Source organism: Lepus europaeus, chromosome 2, assembly GCF_033115175.1.
Source record: "Lepus europaeus isolate LE1 chromosome 2, mLepTim1.pri, whole genome shotgun sequence".
Lineage (NCBI taxonomy): Eukaryota > Metazoa > Chordata > Mammalia > Lagomorpha > Leporidae > Lepus > Lepus europaeus.
The window spans coordinates 123,908,811-123,923,324 of NC_084828.1; the positions used below are offsets into that span (position 1 = coordinate 123,908,811).

At 41.5% G+C, this 14,514-nt stretch overlaps 1 protein-coding gene across 1 annotated transcript in view; it reads right to left on the bottom strand.

The window, feature by feature from the left end:
* The window catches only part of LEKR1 (leucine, glutamate and lysine rich 1), a 215,314-nt gene that overhangs the window by 13,532 nt on the left and 187,268 nt on the right, over positions 1-14,514 (bottom strand). Inside the window, exons 11-12 of the mRNA XM_062178384.1 lie at positions 9,161-9,325; positions 6,125-6,424 (exon numbers count right to left, since the gene is read on the bottom strand). Of these exons, the coding sequence (XP_062034368.1) occupies positions 6,125-6,424; positions 9,161-9,325 (465 nt within the window). The remainder of the gene's footprint in view (positions 1-6,124; positions 6,425-9,160; positions 9,326-14,514) is intronic.

Sequence of the window (14,514 nt, forward strand, 5' to 3'; positions counted from 1 at the left end):
CTCTCCAATAATCCCGGCTCCACTTAGGAAGGCCCACTTTACCCCTAAGAAGCTTTGTTTGGCTTTTCTCTTAACCTTGAGAACTTTCTTCATACAATTAAAAACAAAGTCTACCCACTTTTTGGCGTCTTGAAAGGAACAGGACTTTCCTTCCCTTAATTAACCTCCTTATTAGACCATTAATTTATCTCTATTCTGTTGGGAATTTGTTCTCCACTTAAATGCAGCTTTCCTTCTGCAGAACTCGAGAAATTTCAAGTGTCTGGAATGCATGATCAAACATTTAGTGCTTTTTACTTTACAGATTATAGTTTTGATTTTTTCTGGCTCATAAAACCTATCACTTTTATTGGCTCATTTCCTATTTTTATAAGCATATTCTGGACTTTGGCATGCTTAGCCAGCGAAGTAGCCTTAATTATTTACTCTTACAGTTCAGCTCTAATTATGTAACTAAGAAGTGAGACTTCGGTAGCTTCTAATGGAAAATCTAGTTTACTCTCTCCCCACTAATGGAAATCACCCCCCAAAACATATCCTTCGTTTTTGTTTTTGAGAAGATTCATTTCACCTTCTAGAAATGATTCATGATTATTTATATATCAGTAAAACAAAACGGTACCAGATATTGATATCTTTAAAAAGTCCACATTTAAAAAACAGAACTTCACTTCTAAGCAGTTTCCTCTTAGAGCTAACAAGCAGAAGGAGCTTTGTGCTCTTAGTAGTGAACGACTTCTTGTTGTGAACAATGTCTCGGCTCAACAAGAAATCCACTCTTCACTTTTGGCCTAGTGCCTCTTGCTAGAATCACCTCCAGAGGTCTAGTGACTGGAGCCTTTGAAATGACCCTCAGTGATTCCCCACGCTTCTGACAGTCACACTGTGCAATCATTTCACCTTGAGTGATGAGCAGAAGACAGCAGAAGCAATGAGAGGCTACTTCTAAGATGAAGTTACAAAGCAGGTGTGGCTTCTGTCTTGGCATGCTCTCTCTCAATCTCACTCCCTTGCTGGCCCCAACGGGAGTCAGTGGACACACTGTGAACTGTTCTGTGGAGAGATCCATGTGGCAAGGAACTGAGGGAGGCCTCTGGCCAAGCCAGAGACTCTCAGTCCTATAGCCTGTGTGGAAACAAATCCTTTCAGCACCACATAAGAGAGCCTGGAAGCCAGCCTCCGCTGGAGGAGCCTCTGGATGAGACCATAGCCCTGGTGAATGACGTGATACCCACCTTGTGAGATTGTGAGCCAGGGGCAACCAGCTAAGCCACACTGATTCCTCACCCAGAGGAGCTGTGAGATAATAAATATTTGTTGTTTGAAGCCACTGAATTTGCGGGTGATTTGTGGCATGGCAATAGATAATTCATACAGGCACTTTAAAGGCCAATTTCCTAGCTTTTCATCCATGCTTTTTATATATTACATTTCTGTTTAGGTCTTTCTTTCCCTCTGGATGTTAATTTAATTGCCTGTGCATGGTTTATTTAGAATCCTCTTTGGGGGCAGGCATCTGGCCAGGCAGTTAAGATGCCCATGTGACAAATCAGAGTATCAGATTCAATAGCTGGCTCTGGCTCCTGACTCGAGTTTCCTGTTAATGAAAACCCTGGGAGGCAGCAATGATGGCTCAAGTGATTCGGCCTCTGCCACTCACGTGGAAACTAGAATTGAGTCCACCAGCTACCAGCTTCCCAGTTTCAGTTTGGTCCAACCTTGGCTGTTGAGGGCATTTAACCAGCAGGTGGGAGCTTGCTCTCTTTCTCTCTCTGCTTCTCAAAAATAAATACATTCTTCTCTGAAAGCAGAAGTAGCAGTTGTCAGTCTGTTTATAATCACGCCACCAGAGCCTACACCAAGCACAGTGCCTGGCACCAAGATAGATGCTAACATTTTTTCTTAATTTAGTCCTTTTTCTTTTTCTTTTTTTAAAAAGATTTATTTATTTATTTGAAAGTCAGAATTACAGAAAGAGAGGAGAGGCAGAGAAAGAGAGAGAGAGAGAGAGGTCCTCCATCTACTGGTTCACTCTCGATTTGGCTGCAATGGCCAGAGCTGTGCCAATCCGAAGCCAGGAGCCAGGAACTTCTTCCAGGTCTCCCACATGGGTGCAGGGGCCCAAGGAGTTGGGCCATCTTCTACTGCTTTCCCAGGCCATAGCAGAGAGCTGGATGGGAAGTGAAGCAGCCGGGACTAGAACCGGCGCCCATATGGGATGCCAAAACTGCAGGCAGTGGCTTTACCCGCTATGCCACAGTGCCAGCCCCAGTTTTTCTTTTTCTACTCATCCTAGTTTAGAAGTTCTCTCTCAGAGCCGGTGCAGTGGTGCAATGGGTTAAGCCATGGCCTACAGCACCAGTATTGCATTTGGGTACCAGTTCAGGTCCTGGCTGCCTCACTTCCAATTCAACTCCCTGCTGGTTTGCCTGAGAAAGCAGCAGAGGATGGCCCAGGTGCTTGGGCCTTTATACCCATGTGGGAAACCTGGAAGAAACTCCTGGCTCCTGACTTGGCCTGGCCCAGTCCCAGCCGTTGTGGCCATTTGGAAGACCTCTCTCTGTGTCTGTCCCTCTCTCTGTAACTCTGCCTTTCAAATAAAATAATTAATTAAATAAATAAAATTTTAAAAAATGAAGTTATCTCTTGCTTTCTTTTTTACCTACTTTTCAGCATTTAGACCAGCTAGTCCAGAGTCTAGCTGCCTTGACCTTTCTCTCCTTGAACCTGCTGTCCCTCCTTTAGAACTTCAACACTGCTGTTTCATCTCTCTCTCCCTCAGGGTTTCTCCAGTGGAGTTGACTCAGTGTGCTCTTCCACCCTACCCCTGCTGGACTGCTGATGTGGCTCCCTCATTGTTGGAGCCTGTGCCACTATGCTCCAACGTGAGGCGCTCAATCATTTGACTCCTTAGCCATCTGGCAGGGTAAGTACTGTGCTTATTTGGTTTTGTTTTTTGTTTGCTTGCTTGCTTCTTGTTGAGGCCTGGAGATGCTGAGTGCTAAGCATGAGGTCATCTTGAAGCTTAAAGACAAAATCTCTAGAACTCAGGTTTCCTGAAAGAGGAAACATTATATTTCATTTTGGGAAATTCATTTTGAATCCTGGTTCTACCAAGCTGTATGACCTTACGGAAATTATTTCACCTTCTTCAGTCAGTCCCTTGCCTGTAACACAAATATATTTTTTATTTTTTATAAGGGTTGTCTTAGGTATTATTACCATCATTTAAAAAGACATTTATTTATTCGAAAGTCAGAGTTACAGAGAGAAAGGGAGAGGCAGAGAGAAAGAGATCTTCCATCTGCGGATTCACTCTCAAGATGGCCACAATGGCTAGGGCTGGGCCAGGCTGAAACCAGGATCCCAGAGTTTCATTAGGTATCTCACATGGGTGGCAGGGGCCCAAGCACTTGGGCCATCCTTCAGTGCTTTTCTCAGGCCATTAGCAGGGAGCTGGATTGGAAGTGGAACAACTAAGACACAAACTTGCCATTATGGGAAGCTGGTGTTACAGGTGTGGCTTTGCCTGCTATATCACAACCCCAGATCCAGGGATTATTATTTTAAAAAAATTTATTTATTATTTGGGGTTGGTGCTGTGGTATAGTGGGTAAAGCTGCCCCCCAACCCGGCAGTGCTGGCATACCATAGGGTGCCATTTTGAGTCCTGGCTGCTCCACTTCCTATCCAGCTCTCTGCTATGGCCTGAGAAAGCAGTAGAAGATGGTCCAAGTGCTTACACCCTTGCACCCACATGGGAGACCCAGAAAAAGCTCCTGGCTCCTGGTTTCAGATTGGCCCAGTTCTGGTTGTTTCTGCCATTTGCAGAGTGAACCAGTGGATGGAAGAACTCTCTCTCTGTAACTCTGCCTTTCAAATAAAGAAAGGCAGAGCAGGAAGGAGGGAGGGAGGGAAAGTCTTCCACCTGATAGCTCACTTCCCAAATGGCTCCAATAGCTAGGGCTGGGCCAGACTAAAGCCAAGAGCTAGGAATTCCACACGGGTCTTCCACATGGGTGGCAGAGGCCCAAGTACTTGGGCCATCTTCTGCTACTTCCCCAGGTGCGTTAGCAGGGAGCTGGATCAGAAGCAGAACAGCCAGGACTGGAATCAGCATTCTGGCATTGCAAGTGGCAGTTTAACCTGTTGTGCCACAACACTGGACACTTAAGTACTATTCTTTTTTTTTTTTATTTTTTATTTTTTATTTTTGACAGGCAGAGTGGACAGTGAGAGAGAGACAGAGAGAAAGGTCTTCCTTTTGCCGTTGGTTCACCCTCCAATGGCCGCCGCGGTAGGCGCGCTGCGGCCAGCGCACCGCGCTGATCCGATGGCAGGAGCCAGGTGCTTCTCCTGGTCTCCCATGGGGTGCAGGACCCAACCTGACTTGGGCCATCCTCCACTGCACTCCCTGGCCACAGCAGAGAGCTGGCCTGGAAGAGGGGCAACCGGGACAGGATCGGTGCCCCGACCGGGACTAGAACCCGGTGTGCTGGCGCCACAAGGCGGAGGATTAGCCTAGTGAGCCGCGGCGCCGGCTAGTACTATTCTTGATCCAGTATTTTGTCCATGCCATAGTTTATATTTATAACTCATTGCAATAAGTGTACTTCATACTTATAATAATTATATAAACTTTCTACTTTGGTTGATAATTTAAATGTAGCAAGAATATATATATATATATATTTTTTTTGACAGGCAGAGTGGGCAGTGAGAGAGAGAGAGAGAGAGAGAGAGAGAGAAAGGTCTTCCTTTTCCGTTGGTTCACCCCCCAAGTGGCCGCTACAGCCGGTGCTGCGGCCAGCGCACCGCGCTGATCCAAAGCCAGGAGCCAGGTGCTTCCTCCTGGTCTCCCATGCGGGTGCAGGGCCCAAGGACTTGGGCCATCCTCCACTGTACTCCTGGGCCACAGCAGAGAGCTGGGCTGGAAGAGGAGCAACCGGGACAGAATCTGGCGCCCCGACTGGGACTAGAACCTGGTGTGCCAGCGCCACAGGTAGAGGATTAGCCTATTGAGCCACAGCACCAGCCGTAATATTCTTAATAATCAACAATTATTAATAATAAATAAAAAATAATAATAAATAAATATTAGTACTTTTCTTTGATTTCTTTATTAAGATGCCAATAATGGGGGCTGGCCTTGTGGCACAATGGGCTAACCCAGTGCCCGCAACGTTGGCAACCCATATGAATACCGATTTGATTCCTAGCTGCTCCACTTCTGATCCAGCTCCCTGCTAATATGCCTGAAAAAGTAGTAGCAGATGGCCCAAGTACTTGGGCCCCTGCCATCCATGTGGGAGACCCAGATGGAGTTTTCAAGTTCCTGACTTCAGCCTGGCCCAGTACCAAATAGTTGTGGCTATCTGGGGAGTGAATTAGCGAATAGAAAATTGAGATCTCTCTCTTTCCCCCTCCTTTCTGTCTCTCTTTCTCTCTCTCTAACTCAGCCTTTCAAATAAATAATATAAACCTTTTTTAAAAAGGTGCCAATAAAACCAATAAAAATATTATTTCTTCCTAACATTCAGAATTTGCCTTGATTTGCTAGACTGTAATAAATGGAATCAAATGTTACAATGTGACATGATGCTGGTGATTAGAGAAGAGAGTAATTGTTTCACTATTTTTTAAGTGCTTAGGAGTTCAGAAGTAACATTTCATTAGAAAACAGTTTTCAAGTCAAGATAAGCCTACTCCAGTTTAAATAAAAATATTGTTGAAATAATCATTCACCTTGTAAGTTTAGATTGACAGAAAGTAAAACCCTAAAGTAAAATTGATTTAAAATACATTGTCCAAAATTTTTAAACCTAAGCAGTAAATGTTCTCAAAGTTTCTTTGGCAAAGACATAGAACGAGACATAATAAATCAACACTCCTCGTCTTGTAGGATATAAGTAGTCATTTGCAAAAGAACTGGGAGCTGAGGGCACTTCAGACATTAAGCAGCTCACGTCCAGAGAGGTTAGGTGAGTTCTGGCAGGGACAGAGCCAGGATTTGGTCTCAAGTCCAGGACTCTTCCATGACATCAAGCTACTATTCATGTTTTTATTTGCTTAGAAAACATGTGCTCTTTCCATAATTGCAAAGCTATCATCATCTGCTCCCTACCTCTTCCTGGGACTGGTTAAACTGCTGCATCAGTTGTGTCTGTGCCAGCATTACTCTTTCCAGTTCATCTGACTTCTGTTGCATTTCCTTCCGTAAGTCTTCTGAAAGTGAATCATTACTGTCAACTTCCTTCTTCAAGCGAGACTCAAATTCTGCAACCAAAATTTTAAGGTTTTCAATTTCTTTTGCCTTTGATTCAGATTCTTTAGCGTATCGGATATGGGATTCATGGAGTTTTTCTTCAAGATTGGTCACTTCTAGCCTTAGATCCCTTGTAGCGCCTGCGATTAAGTCAGATATCTGTAAGATAAATCTCTCATTAGTTTGTAGACGACAGTCTCTAGGTAACCACAGAGTTCCTATGGTTTTTAAGAGGTTTATTCTAATTAATCAGTGTACCCTGTAATCAGATGAAAACAAATCCTATGATGTGTAGGCCTTCAAGATTTTGAAAGTTAAGACAAACTTTTATTTTTCCATCTAACAAGGTCTCACATTATTCACTTGGGTACACTTGAAGATAGATACATCTCTGTGACTGTATTGAGCTACTGAGGGCATATCAAGTCTTGACAAGCAAATCAGGGGCCTGTCTGTGCCTGACTAGGGTGTTTCAGGAACCTCAATATACCTGATGTTTGGAGATGCAGAGAGAACATCACAGTTATACTCTACTTGTGCCATACCAACATGCTTTCCTTTGACAAGATTGTTTTTTCTTTCTTATATACACTGGAACTATGCATTCTAGAGTAGCAGTGCCCAACAGAAACTTTCTTTGATGATAAAAATCCTCTGTGCAGTTCAGTAATGATGGACACTAGCAATATGTGGCTAGTGACAGTGATGTGCTGGCAAATGTTTAACAACTGACTCTCAAAAAAAAAAACAAAACAAAACAAAACAAAAAAAACCCAAGTCTGTATCTGATTTCTGTGGTATAAATATGATCTCACTGATCATTAAGTTGGGAAGAGATACAAATAACAGGCTCTCAAAAGCCAATATTGCTACTTGAAATATAGCTAGTGTGGTTAAAAATGAATTTTAAATTTCATTTAATTTTAATAAATTCAATGGGCATATAAGTAGTCACATGTGGCTACCATAATGGACAATACAGTTCTAGAGAATGCTAGAATATTTAGAAAATATACTGCCTCTGGAGGTGGTACTTCTAGATAATTAAATTAGAAAATACTTTGGAGTAGCTCTTCCTCATCACATGAGGTCTTTATAAGGGAAAAGACTGTTTTCTTTCTTCTTAAACAAAACAACAGAAAACAAAAGAAGAAGAGCAGAGCTGCTTCTGATGAAACATATCCTTATTACTCACACTACTGATATTGTCATATTATAAATATTAGCACAACAAGAAGCTAACCCACAAAAAAATCTGGAAAACATTCATAGACCAAAGTCCCCAGGATGTTGTGAACAATTATTTAAAGGGTTGTGTATCCAAAATTTGTTTCAAATGTTAATTTACATATGGAATAGTTTTTGCAATAAATATATTCACCACAAATAGTAATTTTATGAATTAACATTCTGCTACCTTCCATTAGTTCAGGAGGGGAAGGAGGTCACTGCTAGGTTTGAATGGTGGTTTCCATCACCCAGAGGAGAGCTGACACTCAAACAGAGCAAGGCAGTCTTGGAAGAAAAGGCTCACACAGCCACACATATGTTTTGTTTTTAATAAAGGGAGTCAACATTTAAAAATCAGGAGATTTCATTTAACAAAATTAGGACTAAGGACTTCTCTTGAGAAACTCTTAACATCTGGCAAGTTCAAGCTTGTTGTCTGCATTCCTCTGCTGATGGGTTCCTGAGCCACCCAGGGCTGCAACAGGAGTCAAAGGCGAAAGGAGACTCAGCAGAGCCTGGGGTGCCAAGGGCCAGGAAGTGAGAGGTGAGAACCAGTCTAGGGGAGGGAGAACCTCAGATGAATGGGGGCTCCAAGCTCACCACACATGCTTCATTGCCCTGCTAGGAACTCACAGAACACAAATGCGGAGATGAAACTATCAATAATTTCAAGGTAGCATCTGAAGAGCATTAAATACAAAGCACAAGGCCTTTTTGAGAGTGGGGCCCCATGGTACTGCTATGGTCATACATTCAACTAGCTGGTCATGTGCTATTCATAATGAACTCTCGAAATGATTGTGCCGTATCTCCTTTACACAAATACAAAGACTATTAGGTCTCATCTGCTGCTTAATTAACATGGGCTTTTAATAAGCTTATTCAAAATATGATTTCTCCACTGAGTGTTGATTAATATATACACATACAATTTAAGTCCTGTAAAAATAGGAAAACTTTAAGAAAAACTTAAATTATATTTGAGGAACTCTATTTAAGAAATTAGGGGGGTATGATTACACCTAAAAATATTTCCCTAGGGGAGGTCCTTGTGGCATAACACGCTCACATCCCAGAGTGCCAGTGGATACTCCACTTCTGAGCCACCTACCTGCTGGGAGGCAGCAAGACCATGGCTCAAGTACTTGGGTCCCTGCCACCCACTTGGGAGACTGAATGTTTGCTCTTGGGTGTGGTGGGCATTTAGGTAGTGAACTAGTGGATGGAATCTGTCTTTCAAATAAAAAATTTCTCTCTTCTTTCAAAGCCGTATGGAACTAAAAATATCTGCAGTTAAAAAGGATATGCTTTAGTTGTTGAGACATTTTTAATTATGTAAAATACCTGTCTTGATGTTGGATATTTGCAATGTTAGACTATCTAGCCATGCTAATTATTGATCATAGATTTTATGCTGTTTTAAAAATAAGTTTATTCTAGTAGAAAAAAATCCATTCATATTTGGTTTGTACACTTGTACAACTTATTTCAGTTATCCACTCTGGAGACAAGCCACATCATTTTACTTGTGTGGCTAAAATCAAGGCATGGTGACTGCGAAGAAAGCTACTTAAGTTATAAAGACTGTAGTGTTCTTATGAGGAAATATCTAGTATTTGCAGTTTCAAACATATATAAATGATGATGAACGGCATAATTATAGACCTTCGTTTGTAGTTCTTCTTGTTCTTTCTTGTACTTCTGGATTATTTCTTGGTGCTTTTCTTTTTCAATATCAAGTTCCAGTTTCGCTTCTTCCTTAAAGAGAAGAGCTTGTTCCTCAAACTCAACTACATGTCGGGCTCTTTCCTTGGCAAGTTCAGCTTCAATCTGGAAAATAGTATTTAACACACTATTAAATCATTTTACCTTAAAATAAGTACATTGATTTTATTTTCAGACTCTAATGTGTTATAATTGTAACATTAAATTTTAAATTAAACTATTTTAAAAATCCTAGTATTAAAAAAATTCTTAGAATTAACCTTGAGCTAAACAGTCCAAGACTTTCTAAGACCTTCTGAAACCTGAAAAGTAAGTAGAGAGGTTAGAACTATGTATGTGACAGTTTTCAGAAGTACTAAAAGCTTAGTCATTCCTACTTAAATGACTAAAAGCTTAGTCATTTATATTGTAAACTCAGTCCTTGCCAGCAGCCTATAAAGGAAAAAAAAAAATCCTACAGTTTTTGAGGCCCTTATATTATGTTCAGGTGAAAATTCAGAGGGGCTACAAGATACAATGATGATTTTTCAAGTGACTATTTCTTGGTGGAGGTCGCAGAATGTATTGGATTCACAGATAATCATTTGAATGTGATGGAGGCTGGGATGACGACACAAGGAAAACATAGTGTCTCCTGTATCCATGTTTTGACTTAGAATCACAATGCTAGAAGGGAACTTAGAAACCTCCTAGTTCAGTCTTTCAAGCTTCCGTGAACTGTGAAAAGAATAAACAAGGATTTTGGTTTCAGGTGGAGCTGAGTTTAAATCCTGGCTCTAAATTTTGGCCCTGTTGCTTGCTAGCTGTGTGATCTCAAGTTTGTGGCAGCAACCTCCCCTGATGGGGTTATGACTGGTTCCCTTGAGGGTCATCATGTGGATTAAAAGAGCTGGGGCATTTGTGTAAAGCTCTAGCACACGCAGGAACTCAACAGTCAGTGGGGGCTACTTCCATGCTCCACCCTTCTGTGTTCCCCACAGAATCCATAGCAAGTGACTGTCTGTGGTGTGCCTCACAACTCCAGAAACCATAACTCACTCCTTCCCCAGCAGGCGTTTCCATTCTCAGCACTAAGCCTTAGGCAGTGTTGCCTTCAGTTAAGCCAACATCTCCCTCCATATGGTTTTTAACCATTGATTTTGACTCTGCCTACAGGAACAAGAAAGAGAACAAAACTGTGAGTGCTGGAGTCACTCACACCTAGGACAAGAGAAGGGATCCCAGGGATAGGCAGGTTCTAGTTTGCATTATGCCCAAGAGGGGGGTAAGTGCCAGGTAAATTGGGACATTGACCTCTCCCCCTCTCTCCGACTGACCGAATGTGTGATCCTGGTCACTAAAAGAAGGAACCATGCCACTTAAGTTCCTCAAGGAAAAACTGAAACCAGGGTATCAGGACATAGAACGTTTGGTAAGAAAGTTTACACCAAGCCTTTTAAATTAAATAAAAGGCAGACAGATGATCAGCCCCAGTGTGGAGTCAATTAGATTCTTTTTGCATGTGGGAGAGGACTGAACATTTGTCCCAAGGCTAAGTAATTATGTTTAGTCTCAATGCAAGAAGTTATTCTGGCTCTCTCAAAATAAATTTTTGAATTGTTTGGGTGAAAGATGACTAAGGATCTTTTATGAACATTGTAGAATTATTCAGATGAGCTGTTCTCAGACTCTAAAGACACAGAGAGTATTTGAAGCAGTCAGAAAAAAGAACAGGGGCCAGCTCTGTGGCATTGTAGGTTAAGCATCCACCTGTGGCGCCAGCATCCCATATGGGTGCAGTTTGAGTCCTGGCTGCTCCACTTCTGATCCCGCATCCCTGCTGATGGCCTGGGAAAGCAGTGGAAGATGGCCCAAGTTCTTGAGCTGCTACACCTGCATGGGAGACAAAGAAGGAGCTCCTAGCTCCTGTCTTCGAATCAGCTCGGCTCTGGCCTTTGCAGCCATTTGGGGAGTGAACCACAGCATGGGAGACCTCTCTATCTGTAACTCTGCCTCTCAAGAATAAATCTAAACAAACAAAAAAAAAACAAATAAAAAAGAATAGACACTGTTTTGAATACAAGGTACTTACATCCACTTGCCTCCTGGTAGCCATTTAGACAACCCACAGGTGTCTCCAATAACCTGTATGGTTCAGAAATCTCAATATAATGCCCTCTTCCAAAGCCAGTTTTTCTCCAAGCCCCTCCCCATGTCAGGATACAGCACCACCACATCCATCTAGTCTCCTAAGTCAGTAACTAAAGCATTATCAGTCACACCTTACCCTCCACACCCAACCAAAGATGACTTGACTCTATCCATTTGTCTGTATCTTTCACAACCCTAGTCCTGGCCACTGTCACTTCCTGACCCACCTCCTTTTGCTACTCTGGCTTCTCTCCAGTCTGTGTTATATACAGCACAGTATTCTTTACACAATATAACTAGATTATTTTGTTCTTAATAGTTTCTCAATGCATTCATATAAAAGAAAAACTCCTGTACATGATGTGCCCTTGTGTGAACTGACAAAGCACTCCTTCTTTAGATGGAAACGGTCTCATGCCAGGTGCAGACGTCGGTGAACAGAGTGCAGGTGAGACTCCAGCTCCCTTTGTTCCTATGACCCAGCTCTTGTGCAACCCAAACACTGGATATGGCAGCCGTGCGTTCCCTAGCCTGACATCTACTACTTCCCCCTGCAATCACTGTGCTTCAGTCAGTGCTAAGTCAGGAGCATATGAAAGGACAGGATCAAACACCACACATGTGGGAAAGTTGGAAGGTCTAACCTTAAGGGTTAATACTCCACAAGATGTTCTGACTCTATTTAAAAAACAAACAAACAAACAAACAAAATAACTTAAAGATTTTTGGAGAAACTCAAGGAAAGTATATACTGAGGTACTAAAATATCAGATGTTTAAAACAAACTCATGTGGTAGAGTCTAACAGCTAATTCAAAACAAATAGACCTTTCAAAAATATATAATTTCTTAAATTAAAAGAATGAGAATGAATATAAACTAGGTTGGACAGGACAAATTGTAACACAGGCGACAGAAGGAACTTTTTTTTATTACGGAGAAGAAGTCATTTGAGAAATCAGTGGTATCTCCTGCTGTAGATGAAACAAAGGAAACATTCAAGGAAGAAGGGTAATGGCGCCCAGCCTGCATGTGGACAACGTCCTCTTCTTGCAAGAGGCAAGCAGATTGTCTTGCCTCTGAATTATTCCTGGCATTACTGCAAGGAAAGGGAGGGAAAAGCAAGGAATATATGGAGGGTGAGAAAGAAAAAACACTGCAGAGGGGGAAAAGTGATTGACTATTCCTGGTTTGGTTTTTAATTTGCACCAGGGAAAAAGATGGGATTTCCAAACTTTTAGGGAAGCTGCAATGGGAAAAGAAGAGCCGTCTGAATGTGTTGACACTACAGTGCCCAGAGATGGGACTACTGGTTCCTTCATCTGAGTGGTTTGAATAAAATGATGAGCCCACAAACAAAATAATTAGCCTAAGGAGTATATTATTTGCCACTGAGAAGATGAATTCATTCCAAATTATTGTGTCCATGTTACTTATTTTAAATATTTATTTTATTTATTTGAAAAGCAGGCAGAGAGAGAGAATATTTTTTATCAAGATAAAAATTGGGTTACTCCTCAAATGCTTGCAAAAGCCAGGTCTAGACCAGGCCAAAGCTGGAGCCCAGAGCTCAATCTACATCTCCCATGTGGGTGGTAGGGACTGAATTTTTTTTTAAAAAAAGATTTGTTTTATTTATTTGAAAGGCAGAGTTACGCAGAGAGATAGGAAGAGACACACAGAGAGAGAGGTCCTCCATCTGCTGGTCTACTCCCTAAATGGCTCCAATGGCCAGGGGTGGGCCAGGCTGAAGCCAGGAGCCGGTTCTCCCACGTGGGTGCAGAGGCTCAGGCATATGGGCTGTCCTCAGCTGCCTTCCCATTAGCGGGGAGCTGGATCGGAAATGGAGCAGCTGGGACTCCTGCTACACCACAACATTGGCCCCAGGAATGAACTTCTTGAGCTATCACCCACTGCCTCCCGGGATACAGAGTAGGAAGCTGGAATCAGGAGCAGAACCAGGACTGGAACCCAGTCACTACCAAATGGGATGTAGGTGAACCAAGTAGTGTCTTAACTGCTATGCCAAATGCTATTGTATGTTGATAGGAGCTGTTAGTTTAAGATATATTGGCTGCCAGGACTTATGTTTATGCAAAATAAATGAATTGGTGATAGTGTATGTATATATATGTAAAGCATAATCACTTTATAAAATAATAATTTTGATAATCATGAGGCAATTCCTCTTTCTTAGAAAAGTTTAAGTAATACATGAGTTTAAGAGTTGCAAGTAGTAAAATCAGTTGTGTACAATTTCAGGTTTTAATTATTTTTGGTTTTTATTTATCTACAGTCTCCTCTAGCTCAAATTCCATCTCCTTGGTAAAAGTTTCCTGGTGACTCTAGAACTTGTTGAACACTGTCCTTGTTTAATTCCTTTTGTTTTTGTTGTTCAAATGTATCATTAGATTTTATAAAATCTGTAATTAATACTGACGTACAAAGTGCTGTCTCTTCACTGATTATTTTCCAAGTGAGAACTCTGTGTCTGAGTTTGTTATTACCATCTTCTGTTGATAAGGCTAATCACCATGTTATAACATAATCATTTATTGCATAATACCTTCAAAGCCAGTGGGAATTTCGGATTCCAAAGAAAGAATCAGATCATTTATTTATATTTGATCTGCCAATGCCATTTTTGAAAATATTTCTCCTAAAAATAAATTATTCTATTTTCCAAAAGTTAGAAAAAATTACTGTCTGAAAACAAATGCTTTAGTTTATTTCTGTATTAACTACTGAAAAAACATATCATAAAAGTGGATGGTTATTCAATATATAGAATTTGCAGTAAAAAAACCCAATGTTAAGGGATTGGAATATGTGGTTGTAGGTCACGTCCTGCCAAGAACTGTCTGAAGTTATGGTAGAAGGTTAAGAATGTTCACTGGGTGCATAGAAACTCTGGTGGTGTGGTACGGAACAGTCTTCATATAGATATTTATTTAATTATTACAACTCTAAGAATATAGGTAATATGACCGTGATTCCTGTTGTCTAGATTAAGAAACAGGCCTAGTGAGGTGAAGTACCTTCACAGGATGATAGAGCTACTACAGGTGGAGAGGGTGCACACACTCAGAGCTTCTGGTGAGCTCTACAGCTCAGCACGTAGTTTTTCCAGGTAACCTGTCTCCCCACATGTCTATACAGCAGAGT